At 48.6% G+C, this 19,002-nt stretch overlaps 1 protein-coding gene across 8 annotated transcripts in view; it reads right to left on the bottom strand.

The window, feature by feature from the left end:
* The window catches only part of PTPN3 (protein tyrosine phosphatase non-receptor type 3), a 1,864,164-nt gene that overhangs the window by 342,932 nt on the left and 1,502,230 nt on the right, over positions 1-19,002 (bottom strand). For all 8 annotated transcript variants that reach the window (XM_086965368.1, XM_086965363.1, XM_086965366.1 and 5 more), the window contains one exon: positions 14,613-14,776. In XM_086965368.1, coding sequence (XP_086821494.1) covers positions 14,613-14,776 — 164 coding nt within the window. The remainder of the gene's footprint in view (positions 1-14,612; positions 14,777-19,002) is intronic.

Genomic DNA, 19,002 nt, shown 5'->3' with positions numbered 1-19,002 from the left:
AATAGGTATAGCAGGAAAAAGTGACGTGTGCAGGTTACAAAAGCGTACAAAGTAAACATAGAGGTATAATACTGCAATATATGGAGGAAGGCTCCGGGGGACCCACGGACAACGTCGGGGAGGGCGGGGGCCCTGAAGCCTAATTGCTCCCGGACAACGTTGGGACGGGCTGCTAGTGCAAAATAATTTTATACGCAGTGACCATGCACACAGAAGAAACTTAAATAGACCAAACACAACCAGTTCCGAAGTGGCATGCTTAAAAATCCTCAACGCATGCGAGAAATGCCTCAAGTCCGATCTCTAACATAGAGGGATAGGAGTATGCATCTGTTCATGGCATGTAGGGCTGCTAACATTCATATCTTGTGCATAGATCGCCGCCTAGTGTTGGGTCCGGATGATTGCACCTTGTTGTCTTGGAAGAGTCTTCGAAGTATCACGAGATAGGCGCTCCTCCCCTGGACTACAGTGCGCATGGGCATGATCTCCATCCTCAGATTGTTTTTCGCCATTGTGGCAGAGATGGAGTCCAATAAGGTACCTGATGACCATGCTAGAAATAATTCCGACTGCTACAGCTGCGACAGGCACCGGAGAGGATGGGTGGGCAATATGAATGTTAGCGGCCCTACATGCCAAGAACAGATGCATACTGGTAAGTAGCATATTCCGTTTGAGGCATGTGGGCCGCTAAATTGATATCTTGTGCATAGACTAAATAGCAGTTTCTCCCTTAGCGGTGGTTGCCCGAGCCAGCTGCAGCAGCCTGAAAGAGGGACTTTAGAACAGCCTGATCTACAGCAGCCTGCTGCATGGAATGTACATCAACAAAGTAGTGTTTGGTGAATGTATGTATGTTATTCCATGTGGCTGCTCTACAAATGTCCTCCAATGGAATGTTACCCAAGAAAGCCATGGATGCCCCTAGCTTGCGTGTGGAATATGCTCTTGGGGGGACTGTTAGTGAGCGTTTAGCCCTCTGATAACAAATCTGAATACACTTAACAATCCACCTGGCTATACCTGATTTTGAAATGGGTTTGCCTTTGTGCTGTGGTGAGAAAGCAACAAAGAGTTGTTTAGTCTTCCTGAAATCCTTTGTTCTGTCTATATAGTACAGGAGGGCTCTTTTGACATCCAATGTGTGCAGTGACCTTTCTGCCACTGAGTCAGGATTATGAAAGAAAATTGGCAGTTCAATAGTTTGATTAATGTGGAACTGAGAAACCACCTTGGGCATGAATTTAGGGTTAGTGCGTAGTACTACCCTATTTGCGTGGACCTGTATAAAAGGTTCTTGAATGGTTAGGGCTTGCAGCTCGCTAACCCGTCTCAGCGACATGATCGCTACTAAGAAGGCGACCTTCCACGTTAGGAATTGTATCTCACATGAGTGGAGAGGCTCGAAAGGAGGTCCCATCAGTCTGGTCAAAACCACATTAAGATTCCAGACAGGTGAAGGTGGCCTTCTGGGTGGAATGAATCGTTTGAGTCCCTCCATAAAAGCTTTTATCGCTGGCACTCTGAACAGTGAAAGGCATTGACTGTTCTGTAAGTAAGCCGCCATGGCCGCCAAATGAATACGTATAGAACTGTATGCCAGATTGCATCTGTATAAATGGAACAGGTAACAAATAATGTCCTGTGTCGATGCATCTAGCGGGTTCATGTCACGGCTGGAACAGTAAATGACAAAACGCTTCCATTTGGCAGCATAGCAGGCCCTAGTGGTAGGCCGTCGTGCCTCCTTAATGATGTCCATACAATCAGGAGGCAGATTCAGATACCCACATTCTATGACTTCAGGAGCCATATCGCAAGTTTTAACTGTTGCGGATCTGGGTGCTGAACTTCGCCATGGCTCTGACTGAGAAGACTGGGTGTAAGGCGCAGTCTTTGATGAGGCACCACGGAAAGTTCTAGGAACGTGGTGTACCATGCTTGCTCGCCCACGTTGGAGCAACCAGGATGAGAGTCATCGAGTGCTGTCTGAGTTTCCGTGCCACCAGAGGTATGAGTGGGGCTGGCAGAAAAGCGTACGCAAATCTGCCTGACCAGTTCATCCATATCGCATTGCCCTGAGACCGCGGTGTGGGAACCTGGCGGCGAAGTTTGGGCATTTTGCGTTCTCGTTTGTGGCGAACAGGTCGATGTCTGGATGCCCCCACTGCTGGAAGTACGGTTGCAGCACCGATGGATGAATCTCCCACTTGTGCACCTGATAACTGTGCCGGCTGAGCAGATCCGCCATCTGGTTGTCCTGGCCCGGGAGGTGCTCCGCCATGAGGAAAATGTTCCTCTGAATGGCTCACTTCCACATACTCTGTGCCAAGTGGGACAACTGTGGAGAGTGAGTACCTCCCTGCTTCTGGATGTAATACATGGCCGTCATGTTGTCTGTCCGGATCAACACGACCTTGTTGCACAGATGTATCTTGAAAGCCTTCATTGCCATGAAGATCGCCATCAATTCCAGCAGATTGATGTGCATCTTCTTCAGTTGATCCGACCATAGTCCCTGCACAGTGTAATGAAGGAGATGCGCCCCGCACCCCAGGAGGGATGCGTCCGTCGTGAGCACTATTTGTGGGACAGGCTCTTGGAACGGTCATCCCTTGCAAAGGTTGTGTGGATTCCACCAATGCAGAGAGTTGTACGCACGACCGGTCACCAACACTAGGTCTTTCAATTGTCCTTGAGCCTGATTCCACTGTCGTGCCAAACACACTTGGAGCGGACGCATGTGCAGTCTCGCGTGCAGGACTATGAATATGCAGGAGGCCATCATGCCTATCAACTGCAGAAACACTCGCGCTTGTAGTAAGTGTTGTGGTCTGAATCTGCGAATCAGCAGCTGCATGCTGTCGATTCGCACAGAGTTTGGCTAGGCTGTGGCTGTCACAGTGTCCAACGGCGCTCCAAGGTACTGCTGTACCTGAGCGGGTTGAAGATGCGACTTGGGATAGTTCAGAGAGAATCCCAAACTGTGCAGGAGATGAATTGTGCGGGACACGTGGCTGGCTCACTCCTGGGCCTACTTTGCTTGCACAAGCCAGTCGTCCAGGAAGGGTAGATATGAATGTGTTGTCTCCGAAGGTGTGCCGCCACTGTAGCCAAGCATTTGGTGAACACTCTGGGAGCAGTGGTCACCCCAAAAGGTAGCACCTTGAACTGGTAGTGCTTGTTTTGTATGGTGAACCTGAGGTATTTCCTGTGTGCCTGATGTATGGGTATATGGAAATAGGCATCCTTCAGATCCAGAGTTGCCAGAAAATCCCCCTGACTGAGCAATGGCAGAACCTGCTGCTGAGTCAGCATGTGGAAATGTTCTGAAAGGATGTATAGGTTCAAGGGCCTCAGATCCAGAATGGGTCTGAGAGACCCGTCCTTCTTTGGGACTAAGAAATAGAGAGAGTACACCCCTGTTCCGTGCTCCTCTAGAGGCACCAGTTCTATGGCCCCTTTTTGCAGCATGCTGGCCACTTCCTGCTGCAATAAGTTTATGTGCTCTGCGGACATAGGATGGGGTCTTGTGGGTATGTCGGTGGAGTGGATGTCAGTTCTAAACAATACCCGTACTGGATAAGTTGCCTCACCCACCGGTCTGTGGTAATGCCTTTCCAGACCGGCAGGAACTGCTGGAGTCGTCCCCCGACCGGTGTTACATGGTCCGGGGGCAGTGACAAGACGTCACTGTTTGGTATTTGCGGAGGACCTGGTGTTATTATTTCCACGTCCTCTGCATTTGGCGCTGTTACCACGGTATCCACCTCTATTGTTCTTGTTAAAGGTGGTCTGCGCACCACCTTTATTGTATTGTGTTTGCTGGGATGCTTGCCCTCTTGACGGCCCTCTGCTACCTGAGCGACGAAAAGAACCCCCTCTGAGCTGTTGAGACTGCAAGGCCCCCATGGACTTAGCCGTCTTGGCGTCTTTCCTGATCTTTTCAAGAATTGTGTCAACGTCAGGCCCAAACAAAAAATCAGGGTTAACGGGGTGATTGAGCAAACTTGTTTGTATTTCAGGCTTAAACCCTGCAATTCGTAACCATGCCTGCCTCATTAGCATTACACTAGTGTTAATGGCCCTGGCTGCAGTGTCAGCTGAATCTAGTGCACACTTAACATCATGGTTCAACGCCGCCCTTTCAATAAGAGCATTGAAGGCCGCGGTATCCTCTTCGGGGGCTGTCTTTACTTGGTAAGACTGGGTGGTTGCCGTGCCTTGATCGTCCAGCACATCCTGCGAATCGTCCTGGTTAGATGCATCAGGATAATTAAATTGTTCGTCATTGTGGCCATCCCCCCCCCCACCATCCTCAGTGCGTGTGGGGGAATGTGTAAATGCTTGTCCATAAAGCCTGATGGGCTTGAAAAGAACCGGCGAGGAAGCAGAGTCTCTTTTCCTTTTAAGTGGAATTTGATAGGATTCCATAGGATTCTCCGGCAAGATCTTCCGTTTGAAAAGGGTGAGTCTTCCGGTCGCAGTGTCAATGTACAACTTCTTTGATTTTTCAGAAAAAGGTGGAGTGGAACCGACGCCTTCAGGAGTGGTGGTCATTCCCTTAATTTTTTACATCAGTTTCCCAGGGTCGGTGCCCTGTGCCGGCTTAGAAGTTTTAGGTCGTGCAGTCGGAGGCAGTCCAAAAACTATAGGTGGAGGTCCCGATGGCTGTTTGGCCTTTTTCTTGGCCATCGCCAACTTTGAGCGAGGAGTTGCACTGGGATTCCCAAATTGGCCGCGGCTCGATGCGTCACGTTTCAAAGCGGCCATTTTGTGCCTGTCTTCGAGAACCTTCACCAGCATCAACTTGTATGAATTCGGGCTGAGGGGCAGCTGCGACTCAAGTCCGTCTTCATTGTCCACGCCCCCGAGGGCAGCCTTAGATGACGCCGTTCCGTCTTTTTGGACCTTTGGCACCTTTTTGGATGTGCCGATCTTTGGGTTGGCACCTGTTTGTGACCCCGAAGGGACAATGACACTCCGAGCCTTCCTATGATCCGATGGAGCAAGGCTTTGCAAAACGAATCCTGGTTTGGCCAGTTTCAGTTTCGGTTTCGATTTGTCTTTAGTCAGTTTCGTTTTCATTTTCTAAGGCGTACCCACCGAAGGCTCTGAAATATTCTTAGCCGGGCCAGTTTGCGGGGCTGTAGAATAAGCAGAAAGATCTTGGCTAAGGCCTTTCGGCGATGCTTCGACCTGAGCCTTTGACAAGACAGTGTCACTTTCGACCCCCGAGGGTTCGGCCGGGTCGGGCTCATCGCTGGAGCCGCCCTCTGCGGCTCCCATTACCATACCGTTGTCTCTTACCTCGACGGCCCCATCGTCTTCGATGTACTCATCGTCTACCTCTTCTCCGTAGTAAGATTCTTGACCGGAGGCCGGGTCGGAGAAGTGCTCCGGTTCCTCCTCTAGAAGGCCCTCATCGTCCCCAGCATCGAAGATATCCTCCACATCCGACGTTCTCCGCGCCGGTAGCCTCGCCTCACGTCGAAGAGCGAGCGCGTCTTCCGACCTGAATCTCGAACAGGCCAAGCAACTCCCCTCGTCGTGGTCTGGAGACAGACATTTGTTGCACATCGGGTGCACGTCTGAGAAAGGATACTTCACGTTACAGACTGGGCAACGTTTAAACGGGGCCTGGAATTCCATCATCGATGTCAATCTTCGAACGGGCCTAAAAAGCTGGGAGCACACGTGCTCAAGTATCCGGGAACCGGATAAGCCAACTCAGAACCAAACGAAGTACAATACCGACGCTTAAAAAAGGCCTTTTGGCCTGAAGAAAACACGTTTTTCCTATAGTTTCCGAACTAGAGTCTCAGAACACATCCGAACCCAAATGCGGAAAAAAACAATCTGAGGATGGAGATGATGCCCATGCACACTGTAGTCCAGGGGAGGAGCCATTTATCTCGTGATACTTCGAAGACTCTTCCAGGACAACAAGGTGCAATCATCCGGACCCAACACTAGGCGGCGATCTATGCACAAGATATGAATTTAGCGGCCCACATGCCTCGAACACATATTTCGACACATTTTCGGCACATTTTTTAAAAGTGTTCTTCTGATTCGGATATTGTGAGAGAAGCAGAGTAACCTACATACTCTGCAAAGAAGTCTTCAAACTTAACAGCACCTCAAGACTAACAATAGAAAATCGAGCACCCCAGCAGTATGAAGCAAATACAGACTATCAAATGCACATAATGCTAAACCTAGATTCAATAGGATCAAATTGGCCACTAGCCTATCAATTCCAACACTAATCACTAGAACTCACCTTTAAACAATAATAAGCACAAGCAAACACAATATCAACAGACCACTTGATTCCAGTTTATGAGAAATCACAGAATAATAAAGGGTGCCTATAATCCGAAAGTTTTTCAGATCACACACATTGTGGGAATGTGCTCTTCAAATGCATGTGACATAATAAAAAAACTCGGTACAAAAGGGAGTGGTGATGGACGGAGCATCTGAATCAATCAAACACTCACACCCAGTCAAAATATCTGGGTTTAATCCATCACCGTTCTTTAGCCCACTCTGCCACCCCAGTTCAGACATGGCTATATGCAAATCAGTCTGACCCTGTGCCTCATGGGAACAGTCCAGCCCGAACTGCCAAGCCATGTCTTCCCTGGACCGGAAACAAGCTTCCGAGGACCGGTTTCTGGCAATCCAGCCGTCTTCAGCCGGGCTTGCTTGAATCCAGTGGCAAAGTCAGCAAGGGACTCACGTCTGAGCATACCCTGCCACACTTATGGCGGCCAAAAGTGGCACAAAAGGGGGTGGTGGGGGGGTGGTACTCAGCTTGACAAACACAACAAACACTTTCCAACTCACCAAACACATCAACCACTTCTCAAATCAATGGACATTTTCAATATTGATTATGGAATTATGAACATAGAAGCAATAAAAAAAGACCACCCGCGAAAGCCCACACCACTGTAAGTACTTGCTGATGTTCTCTGCATCATACTATAATTAAGACGTGTAATACAATCAAGTAATTTCCAAACATCGGGGCGTGGCCAAGCCGGCGGCGAAGATGGCCGCCAGCTAGAGAAGCTCGTAAGATCAGCCTGGCCCAGCGGCGATTTCCCCTTGAATGCACGCGCCATTCTGCATTGAATACAGCAGCGAGGAAGGCGGAGGCGGCGCTGCCTCTAGTGACCCTGGCACAGCGCTCTGGTTCTGACCTGCGGCAGAGATCCATTGACTGGTAGGAGGCCCGGGCCTACCGGTGCTGCTGCAACAAGAGCCTGGGCGGGCCTGCACAATGAGGCATCCAGAGAACGTTCGCCGCGGCGGAGGACAAGAGCCGGCGCAACATTGGGTGAGTCGGGCTGCGCTGTTGGAGCCCCCCCCTCTTCACCGGCTCCTGCGATCGGCATTCGGGCCGGCAGCTCCAACCTGTGATCCCAGCGAGACATGGTCTGGTGCAAGTGGGGGCAGGGCCCATGCGCTGCCAGTGCTATCGGGGGCTGGGGCACCAGGCTGGGGCCGTGAGCGATTCCGGTAGGGAGGGGGACGCGCGCCCACTGGTCTCTCATCATAGCAGCATCGCCACAAGCTCGCGGAGCCTGTGCTGGAGTCCAGGGCCCTGCCATACCGTGCGCGCTTCATTGGAGGCACACAGCAATAGGGTTACTGGCTCTCCCTTATTACATAATGCCGCCAGCGCTGCCAGGAAAACAGCGACATGGTGATGGTAGAAGTACTCTCAGTGCCCACTTGACCTGTTGCCCACGAGACTTCTCCACACTGCGCACATCGTCTAGCGTGCACAGGGCCATTTGACCTCGCCTTCTGCCAGTTCCCCTATTAAACTCAGGTAGCAGGTCGCGGCAGACTTCAGCCCAGGTGTATCCACTGTGACTTGAGGGGTGGACAGCTGGTTCACAACGTTTGGAGCACATTTACCTCTCCGGTCCCTTTTCACAGGCAGCCCTTCTTAGCGGCATGAGACGCAAGGATCCCAGACAAAGTACCTTACCTTTTGCAAAGGCAACTGAGGGAACAACGTTGCAACCCCCTGCAATGGCAGAAAAGGCGCCCACTGTAGATGTGCCGGAACCCTCGGGTGCCACTGTGGCCTCATTGCTGCTGGAGATGAGGGCAGGCTTCAAGTAGCTGGACTCTCGCTTTAACTCTCTGGATCAGAAATCGCGTCACTGGGCCCCAAAATACAGGTCTACGATCGACGGCTGGACGTGGTTGAGGCTCGCGTATCGGACTTAGAGGACGGGACAGCCCAGTCTCTGAAAAGGCTAGAATGGAGGGAACGCCTGCTAAAAGAGGAATCCATCAAGAACGAGGACCTGGAAGCACGCGGGCGCCGCAACAACGTTCGCATTATGGGGGTCCCGAAGACAACACCCACAGGCCGGATGGACCTCTTTGTAGAAAAGCTACTTATGAACTATTTGGCAGCGAAGCGTTCACGCCTAGCTTTGTGGTAGAAAGAGCCAACCGTTCGCTTGGATCTCGGCCTAATCAAGGCCACCCCTGAGACTCATGATAGCGAGACTTCTGAACTTCCGGGGCTGTGACACAGCGCTACGACTGGCGAGGGAGCGTGGTGTAATTGAATGGCAGGGATCAAAACTGTCCTTCTATCCAGACTTCACTCCTAAGGTCCAGGAGGCCCGGCGGAAGAAGATTGAAAGTTGACTTTGGCGGGAGGTCCCGAATATTTGACAATCCGGCGGAGGCCCAGGAATTCTGTCACACGCATAGGATGCGGAACACACAAATCTCGACGGAGGGCCCGCTCGCCTCCCCGCCCCAGTGCGGATCGGATGCTAGTGCAGAACTTTCCTCGAACTCTGGAACTGGGTGATGGTTTGATTGTTTTCGTATGTAACAATATGCACTGGGGAAATTGTGTTATTTAGTGCTATTCAAAGATACGTCATTTGGCCAGTGTGAATGCGGGCTGCCAACCCCCTTTGGTATATCCACTGTGTTTGGTTTGTTACCATTTTGGGGTCCACTTCTTGGTCCTCGAGTGTTAGCCCGGCGGTCCCTATGACACCCGGGCGGGAGAAGTTACTGAGGGTTGGCCACCTTTGGGATGGAAGGCGGCTGGGTGGGGGGGAAGGAGAGCACATTGCAATTGTTTTTATGCACATTTTACTGTAGCATTGCTTGCCAAGTTGCCATTGGATGCAATTCCTGACAGACAAAGGTCCACACAATGTTTAGATGTAACGGTTAGGTAACATACAGGGGCCTTCGGCCATCACCTTCATGTCCTGGAATGTCAGAGGCCTCAATAACACCCGTAAAAGGAGGCAGGTGATCCATTATCTTATTAGACACAAGGTTGAAATAGCATATCTACAAGAGACACACCTCCCCACTACAGACTCTGCCCGGTTTGGTACAAGCTGGGGTTCGCACAGATTCTTTGCTAATTACAGTAACTATGCTAGGGGCATGGCTATATTGGTTCACAGGAGGATCCCTTTCACTCTTCTAGATGTGGCCAGGGAGACAGATATGTGATTGTTAAGGGCAATCTATATGGCCACAAAGTCACCATAGTAAATGTTTATGCCCCCAATGAGAACGCCCCTGAGTTTTTTCACGAACTGAACACCCAAGTCTGAAAGCACGACCCTCATGCACTGCTTTTGGGAGGGGATTTCAACCTATTGATACACCCCACACTGGACAGCACATCTAGGGCGCCAGATGCCAAACCTCGGTCTAGGCGCGCCCTACGGGACCTCTGTGATCAACTTACACTAATTGACATCTGGCAATAGCACAATCCCACTCTCACTAAGTACACACATCACTCTGGCCCGCACGGCACATGGTCCACGATAGATTATTAGCTGATCTCCCCATAGTTGCGGATTGGTTTGATTCACATACTATGCTCCCTTGCACATACTCTGACCACTCCCCGATTGTTTTCCACTTAATGCTCCCACGACCGGAAGGGTATGAGAGACAATGGCGTTTCCCAGGTAAAGCCCTCAAAGATGACTTGTTTAAGGCCAAAGTTAGGGAGGCGATAGAGGACTATTTTGAACTCCACACTGGCTCGGTAGATACCATGGCGGTACAGTGGGAGGGCTTCAAGGCCGTTATTCGGGGAGTATGCATCTCCAAACAGGCGGGGGGGGGGTGCTTAGAGATCTCCGACAGAATGTGTCCCGTACCGAACAAGAAATTGCCACGTTAGACTCCCAGTTGGCCACCCTCCCTGACACAGCGGCCCAGGCTGCGCGACTGGCCCTGCTGACTGAATATAGGGACACTGAGGATCGCAAAATACTACATATGGGTAAATATATCACAAGGCTCGAAAATGCGGTGAGGGGGAGCGGCCCGGCAGGGTGCTGGCCTAAATGTTGAGATCACCTTACAGTAAAAATGACATCACGAGCTGCACTCAGTTACCGGTACCACCCTCACCTCCAGTGGCTATCTGGGACGAGTTCCTAGAGTACTATGCCACACTTACACATCCAGGGCAGAACCGGACATCACGGCTCAGATTGCATACCTAGACTAAGTGTTACTTTATGGCAGAATTGATTGCCGTTGCTGATGTCATATTTGCCATAGACATCCTACGGGGATCTACAGCCCAGGGCTTGGATGGCTTCACTGGGGATTTCTATAAAGAGTTCAAGGACATTTTGGCCCCCAGCTGATTGAGGTGTATTGAGGTGTATGCGGAAGCATTGGAGAAGCAGTGTCTCATCCCCACAATGCGCTAAGCTGTGATAATACTACTTCCGAAGCCAGGCAAAGATCACAGGCAATACGGCTCTTATCGGCCGCTGTCTCTATTAAATTTGGACTATAAAATTTTGGCGAAAGTGCTCGCAATAAAGTTTTCACAGCTGATGGAGTACATCATCTCCCCAGTGCAATCGGGCTTCGTCCTCGGACGCTCTATGTCCCTCAACATCCGTACACTGTTTGCTGTGCTGCACAGGATGCGACCTGAAGTGCCTGTAGCGGCGGTGTTGCTTGACGCAGAAAAAGCGTTTGATTCCCTAGAGTGGCCATTCCTCGTAGAAGTGACGCAGCGTATGGGACTGCCTTATGGCCACGGTCTCCCTACTATATAGCGAACTTTTGGCACGACTCCGCTTGAATGGTACACTTTCCAGACCATTTCGACTATATTGGGGGACTAGACAGGGTTGCCCCCTATGCCCCTATTATTCATCCTGGCAATGGACCCACTAGTCAGGCATTTCCAAGAGCGCCACCTACATAGGGGGCTGAAGTTCAACACGGGTCCGCTCCTAGCTTCCTTGTATGCAGATGATACCATCTTGTATGTTCGGGAGCCGCAGCTCAACCTGGCACCCCTAATTAGAGAAATCATCCGTTTGGTTAGATTCTCGGGGCTGTGTAGCAATTGGCATAAATCCATCATATTCCCGCTGACGGAGAGCACAGTCAAATGGGATTGCGAATTCCCCCTTGAATGGTGCCAAGACTCAGTAAAATATCTCGGGATACACATCCACCTGGACACCTCTCAAATAATACGCTTAAACTATGGGCAGACTTCCCAAAAAGTGGAGGAACAGGTAGATAGGTGGCTGAGATTGCCCTTGTCACTGGCGGGCAGGGTGGCCGTATTAAAAATGGTGGTTCTACCCAAATTTTTATACCTCTTTAATAATATTCCAATACCCCTGTAGGACGGCTTCTTTAGCACTCTACAGACACTCATGACCTGCCTGGTATGGAGAGGGAAAAGGCCTCTCGTTCGCTGGTCCATATTGACTCTACCATATGAGAGAGGTGGTTTCAACGTGTCTGATTTACAGCTGTACTACCTGGTGGCGCAATGCCACTACATGTATGCTTGGTTTCACCCTGACGCACGCATCCCGTTCTTAAGGCCTGATGCGGATCTGGTTCTCCCAGACAAATTGAGCGAGGTTCTACCGGGGGGGGTTCCCACGGGACAGGCGAGATATCCAGACAGTATCCGCAACCGCCTGGGCGTGGGACAAGTTGAGAAAGTGCACTGGGGCAGCACTTCTATACTCCTCTGCCCTGCCATTACCCAATGCCCAATTACTGGAGAAGGAATAGTACAGCATACGCTGGCAACATTAGACATTGTGAGGAAGGGAGATCTCTTCCCAGGGGGGTCATGTCTTCTCCATAGATGATGACGCCAGGTTCACTGACTGCAGCTTCATGACCCGCTTCATAACGAGCTGAGTGAAATCTGCGCTACGAGCGGCGCTCCCCACGTACTCGGTAGAACCGGACTCGTTGACTCCACTCACTTTGGTATTAGAGAACCCTAGTGGCTCATTTCTAAAATGTACAAAGCCTGCACCTGGGTGTGCCCTGTAGATGACTGAAAACTCAGACAAGACCGGGAGGAAGACATGGGAGGGGCAATATCGGACGAGCAATGGGAAAAATGTTGTGAGGTCACTAAGGACATTTCACTTAACAGCCGCCATAAGCTGCTTCATTTTAAATTCATCTGTCGCGCCTACTTTACACCAGCCATGGCACACAAGATTGGTGCTACTAGGCCTCACAACTGTTTAAAATGCGCTTTCCCACACGCTGACTTCCTACATCTGGTGTGGGCATGTCCTAGCTTGCAGAACTATTGGGCAGCAGTACATGAGACATTAGGGAAAATAATTGGACTCCCACTAATTCCCCTTCCCGAAATTGCGCTTTTAGGATGCACAGATCAGATACACAAAAAAGTAAGAAGATTGGCGCCCTAAGTCCTGTTGTTGGCTAAAAGGGAAATCGCCATCCACTGGGGCAGGAAAACGGCCCCCAAACTGCAAGATTGGCTGGGAAGTCTGGTGCACTGCAACACCAACACAGAGTTGTGTGCCAGTCTTATGCCACCGACATCATGTCCCAAAGACATATGGAGACCGCTGAGGTCATACGTGGACACAGCTAAGCAGGCTTCCAGCTTACAAGCAGACAACAGCATAGTGCTGGAGGGAGTGGGCTGAGGGAGAATTCCTAACCATACGGTTGCGCTGCACAGCACGGCTAGTCCATGAGGAGAAGCAGATGCTCTGATATATCAGCAATGCATTGGTAGCCTAGGGTGTTACGACCAGGAGGGGACTGAGGGAGGGCCCGTGGTGGTGGAGGGAGGGGGGGGGGTTGGGAAACGGCTAATATTATGCGTTACCAGTGTACTGGTTGACATCACAACTACTATTGTATTAACAATGTCAGGCACAGTTTGTTTTGATTGTGAAGAGAGCATATGCAATGCAATGTGAATTTCTCCGTTATATGAAAAATAAAGTGTTATTAAAAGAAAAAAGTAATTTCCAGACATCATCCTCACTCACCCTTTCTAGCATGCTTTAAACATCTCCTAACTTCTTCAGACTTGTTACAGAAAAGGAGAGGATCAGTTTAGCTTCAAAGATCAAAGCGTTCAAACTACCTATAAAATCATGCCTGGTAAGGACCAATATGCTAAACTATTCTGTTAAGGCTGGCATAGCCCTAGGTCCTTTGAATAACACAATCTAGGTCCACTGAAGATTAAAAAACAAGACTCACTTGAACTCGCCAACTGCCACCCTCTTTCCAATCCAATCCAATCTGCAATCTACCCTATCCGAGCAAAATCTTGAATCACTCAAAACCAACTACAAGTTTATGTTCAACAAAATCCACTAAGTTATGACCTTAAATCAGGGTTCCAACTCAAGAAAGAAAAGGACTATATCTACTAACATTAGGAAAGAGCTCCTCACTTCACTTAAAGGCCATCAACCTGCCCAGCTCGTCCTCAATCTTGCTGTGACCTATGACACTGTAGACCAAACAACAAATTGAAAGATTGGGCCAAGATATCTGGAACTGGTAAAACCTGTATGAGCTATTTTTATGTGACTGCTGCCAACAATTGTGCTTTTATAAAAGAAAATCCCTTCTTGTGAATCATTTACAAGTTGGCATTTTACAACTTGTTGCCTACAATTATCAAATTTTATAACCAGAAAAATTGTGTTGTTAATATGACTAAGCTAACTCTATTGTTTCCTTTAAATTTAATTAAAAAAGGCACTGAAGCTAAATATACAGCAGCAAATGTAAACATTTAAGGACAGCAAAAAACTTCTTCGGATTTTGTCCACATAGAAAATATGATAGCTGCAGTCCATGTGTCTTTACTAAGAACAGGACCTCAAGTTCCCCGACCAATTAAACTCAATTAAAGAAACAGAGATATTAAAGAACATCACTATATTGTCAGAGTACCCTTTACAGACTTTCCAGAGCAGTGTATTCTGTATCAGTGTCAGCAATTAAACATTTAGGACCAACTCAGTTTACAAAGCCATTTTTCCTAGCCATAGCTTTCGCAATCTTTAATTTAAACGTGTAATTGTATTTGCAATTGCACTTAAGGCAGCAGAAACTTGAAATATCCCACGGTTCAAAATCCCTCTCATCCAAACTCCGTTTCATTGAAAAGTTATCATGATTCCTGTAAATCTCTGATTCTCTTGCAGGTGTTTGTGAACTATGCCTTAACTTGAGGACAGGGCAAGCAAGTTGAAAAAGGAAATGGCCATTTGTTTTGGAGAGCTTACCTCAAACTGAATGAGCACAGCTCCACTTTCCAGACCCTTTGTAAGTTGTTCCATTGCTTGCTCTAATGTGTCCCCGTAATCTGGACAAGTGGGAATGATAGAGCCTGAGAAAAGCTGCAAGTCTGCTTCATCCTCCGACTTCGAATCAGCAAATGATTTGGTAACTGAAAGAAGAGAGATGGATTTATACATATAGACGCAGTTGCATGAAATTAGTTATGACGCCACAGCAAAGGAATGCTGGAAACATCACTCTTTTCTTGCTCACGCTGTATGATGAATAAATGCATCATGTGTCTTTAAATGTTCCCATCCTGTGTGTGCGTGTGTGTGTGTGTGTATAAATATATACATGTATACAGAGAGAGAAAAAGGTACCTGCTCTACTGATTATATCGCACATATAAAAATAAGTCCTTGTTTTCAATGTAGCTCTCAACCAACAGCACGTTTTGACAAATAAGGCAAATTATATTTTAGTAAGGCCTGCTTTTTTTAAAGATACGTTCCTGTGATGTCACCATTTTAATATTCCTGTTGTGTTTCTACACTGTCTGCATCACAGGCAGGCTGACACATATGTCAAATAAGCAAGAACAGAGCGGGCTCACGTGTGTTCACATGATCTCAGCGGCCTGTCACAGATATGAGTTTTAGCGCTTTGTCAAGAGTCACTCTTGTAGAGAACCTGCTTAACAAGGAGTTTACAAAATAAAAGTGGAGATTTTTGTGAGGGCTAGATTTCTCTCTTTCCCACTAATGACGTAGGGCAGTATTCACTAACCTATTCACATACTGTGTCAAAGTCCTTGTGGGTTAAGAATGCTTGCATCTCTGTAAAGAACATTTGCATTTGTGCTAGCAGCTATTCACAAAAGGTTAATTAGGTTTAAATCAGTTTATTGGTATAAATACCAGTACCACCTACACCCAGAAGGTCAGAGGACATAACAAACGTGGTGTCTATTCAATAAGAAAGAATAACAGAAAACAAGACCTCTATACCCAACTGGGATTTTAAACCTCCCCCCACACTTCAACAGTCTCTCCCACACCATTCTCCATTGTTCACGGTATCCAATGGTTTCATATCCCAGTTCAATGTAACAAATCAATGAATGTTGCATATGCTCCATGTACCTACTGTCACTCACAGTTAACAATGAGCAGGATTATGAAGTGGTGTAAATGGTGGTGAGGAGAAGCAACCTTAGATATCTGGGGCACTAGTTTTCTATATTCTTGTTTGAGAAAGTTGATGAATGGCCCATATGTTTTCTCAAAGGAAGACTCTTTTGCCTCACCTCTTGCTGAGATCTTTTCCATACCCAGTAGATTCCAAAGACGGTGTAGCCATGCAACACAGTCCGGAACTGTGTCCCTTCCCCACAGCGTTAATATGGTCTACCTAGCAAAGGCTAGTGCTGGGCTATCACTCTTCTTTGGGGCGAGTGCAGCTGTAAGTAAGTGCATTGGATAGACCCAGTAGAATTTAAGCTGGAAATTAAGGGATATCAGTGTGGAATACTGTGGTGATGCTGCCAAGTACTACTGACCAATATGGCCATTGCTTTGGGCAGTGCCATAAGTGATTTTTGAGGGTGCCAGTCAAACCGCATCCACTCCTGGTTCTTATTTGGGTACTAAGTGCGGACAAAGACAGGCGTGCAGTACCATTAGTATGTCACTTTGATCATGACTTCCCTTCCTGTATACGGGTTGGCTGCTGTGGTGCATGTGAGGTGGAATATGTTCCCCCTACTCCTTGTCTGAAACGTGCGTTCTAACACCTTTTACCAGACCTACTGGGCAGTCATTAGTTATTGTCATGTAACCCTTAGGTTCATTAGTACAGGTCAGAAACCAAGTGCTACTCATTAGATCTGGCGAGCAGACATTTCTCAAAAGGGGTTACCCAATGGTGTATTTGCATGTAGTACATGTACTCCCTCCCTGGTAGACTGTAGTCTCTCTGTAATGGTTTGAAGGGCTGTAAACTGTTATGGTTATAAAAATCCCCTATACGCTTGCAATTCGCTAGCTGCCAGGTCTTGAGGTCACTGGCATTCCTGACCAGCGGGAACTCAGGGTTGTCGATTATAGAGTCATGGGGAAAGCATGGTTGTCAGGCTCAGCATGAGGAAAGTGCTGGCTTCATAGCTGAGACAACAGGGGTTAGACACACACTAACAACAGACGTTCTAATAGCTGATAGGGAACTTAGAGAGTTGGAACAGAGAAGACCGCAACACCCGGAATTACAGGAGGAGCTCCTAGAAGTGTGCAAGACAGTAGCATGTCAAACAGAGAGGCTATGGAGGTTTGACTATAAGCAATACCTAGAACGCACACATTCTGAACAAGACAAATCAGGTTCTTCACTGGCGTGGCTAGCCAACCCAAATAACAGGGGGTCACCAGTAGTGGAAATCGAAAATGAGGATGGGAACAGGCAAAACACCCAGGCAGTGACATCTTTGCCAGATACTACACCAAATTGTATCGCAGTGCCTCTAGGTGCAGCGGCGAGGCAATAGGAGAGTATCCAGAAGGACTGATACTGCCCTGACTAGAGCCAGAGGAACCAGAGGACTTTGGGACGGACATCACCTTACAAGCGGTGAAAGCGGCCATCAAACATATGGCGCACAATAAAACGCCAGGGACGGACGGGTTGCCTGCTGAATTCTACCTGACATATGCGACGGAGCTAGCCCCTAAGCTGGTCTCAATGTATAAAACAGTAAGGGAACTGCAAATGCTACCGACCACCACTAGGGAAATCCTAATAGCCCCTATCCTTAAACCCCATAGCCAGCCCACGACGTAACAGCTTGTAGGCCGTTGTCCATGCTGCACATGGATTATAAAATATTGAGAAAAATAACAGAATATTGCCTCATATGCCCCAGCTGGTACATGTAGACCAAGCGTGTTTCATCCCAAATAGGAACTCTGCCATTAATATCAGACGCCTCATGGCTATATTGGGGGCGGATGACTACTCCAAAGATGATGCTGCAGTATTTGCAGTAGATATCAAAAAGGCGTTTGATAGCCTGGAGTGGCAGAACCTATACCAAGTCCTGGAAAGGATGGGCCTAGGCGAGGTATTTGTGGAGTGGGTGAAGATACTGTACAGACCCAAGAGCCAGAGTGCATACAGGGAAAGTTATATTCCAAAGGGTGAAGAGAGGAACTAGGCAGGGATGCCCAATGTCCCCACTGCTGTTCACCCTAGCCATGGAGCCGCTAGCATGCTGCCCCGGGACAGGGCGGGACTACATGGGGCTGACGATAAAAGAAACCCATCACCGTATTACATTGTACGCGGATGACCTACTCCTTTTTCTCCAGGACACAGAAAGGGACCTACAGGGGGCCAAAGGTATGTTAGAAGAATTCAGCCATCTTTCGGGACTGAGAGTGAATTGGCAAAAATCTAAGCTATTTCCCACGACACCAGATCGACGCCCTCCGAAGGAACTAGGAACTCTACAATGGGAACCCATCAGCCTAGAATATACTTAAGGGGACAATATACCACAGGACTGAAGACTTGGTAGAAGGTAATGTAGGCAGGGGATACGAACACTTTGCTCTTCCATGGACTTTTGGGGCTCAGTGCAGCTGTCAGTGGCAGGGCCCTACTGAAAATGGTGGTGCTAGAGCGTCTGCTATATAAATTTGGGACACTCCTGATATGGGTCCCGAGCTTGATATTTCGAGATCTGACCTCATAAGTAATAACATTCCTCTGGGGGCCAGGTTGCAGACGGGTAGCTCTGGCCACGATGCAACGCTTCATAACGACGGGGGCAGGCAGTCCCTGACCCTGAGGCATACTATCTTGTAGCACAGCTCCAATGGATTGTGAGATGGCTGGCGGACAGTCAGAACCCGGAAAGAGCACTGTCCACATTTTCCCCAGAGGCCCCAGTTCTGGCGATAATCCTGTTCAGATTAAAGCAGAGACCGCACAAGAGAATGGAAGAGGAAAAAATAATAACGTAATGCTGGGCAAGATGGCTCCAGCGAGCGGGATGCAGAGTCTACTACTTCCTAGGCATACCCATAGAAATGCTCTGATATCTACTGCAGAGAGGCAATTGGGCGGTACTAGACGACTGGAAGGAAGAGGGGGTGAAAGTATTCGGGGACCTATTTAGGGAATCCCTGATGCTCCCATTTGAGGAATTCGGAAAGGAGTTTGACCTACCACAGGGACACTTCCTGCTGCATAGAGCTCTCACTGCGGCATTCAAGAAACATTGGGCTATGGGAGTGACAGAACCCAGAGCGCTGGACTGTTGCAGGTATGTGGTCCTGTTGGCTGGCAGGATAAAGACAGTCTCCTGCATCTGTAGAGCAATCAGGCAGGATGTCCAGA

This window comes from Lissotriton vulgaris, chromosome 4_1 (assembly GCF_964263255.1).
Source record: "Lissotriton vulgaris chromosome 4_1, aLisVul1.2, whole genome shotgun sequence".
NCBI classification, from domain to species: Eukaryota; Metazoa; Chordata; class Amphibia; order Caudata; family Salamandridae; genus Lissotriton; species Lissotriton vulgaris.
Note: the sequence above shows the minus strand (reverse complement) of the source record. Positions and strands in the feature narration are given on the sequence as shown.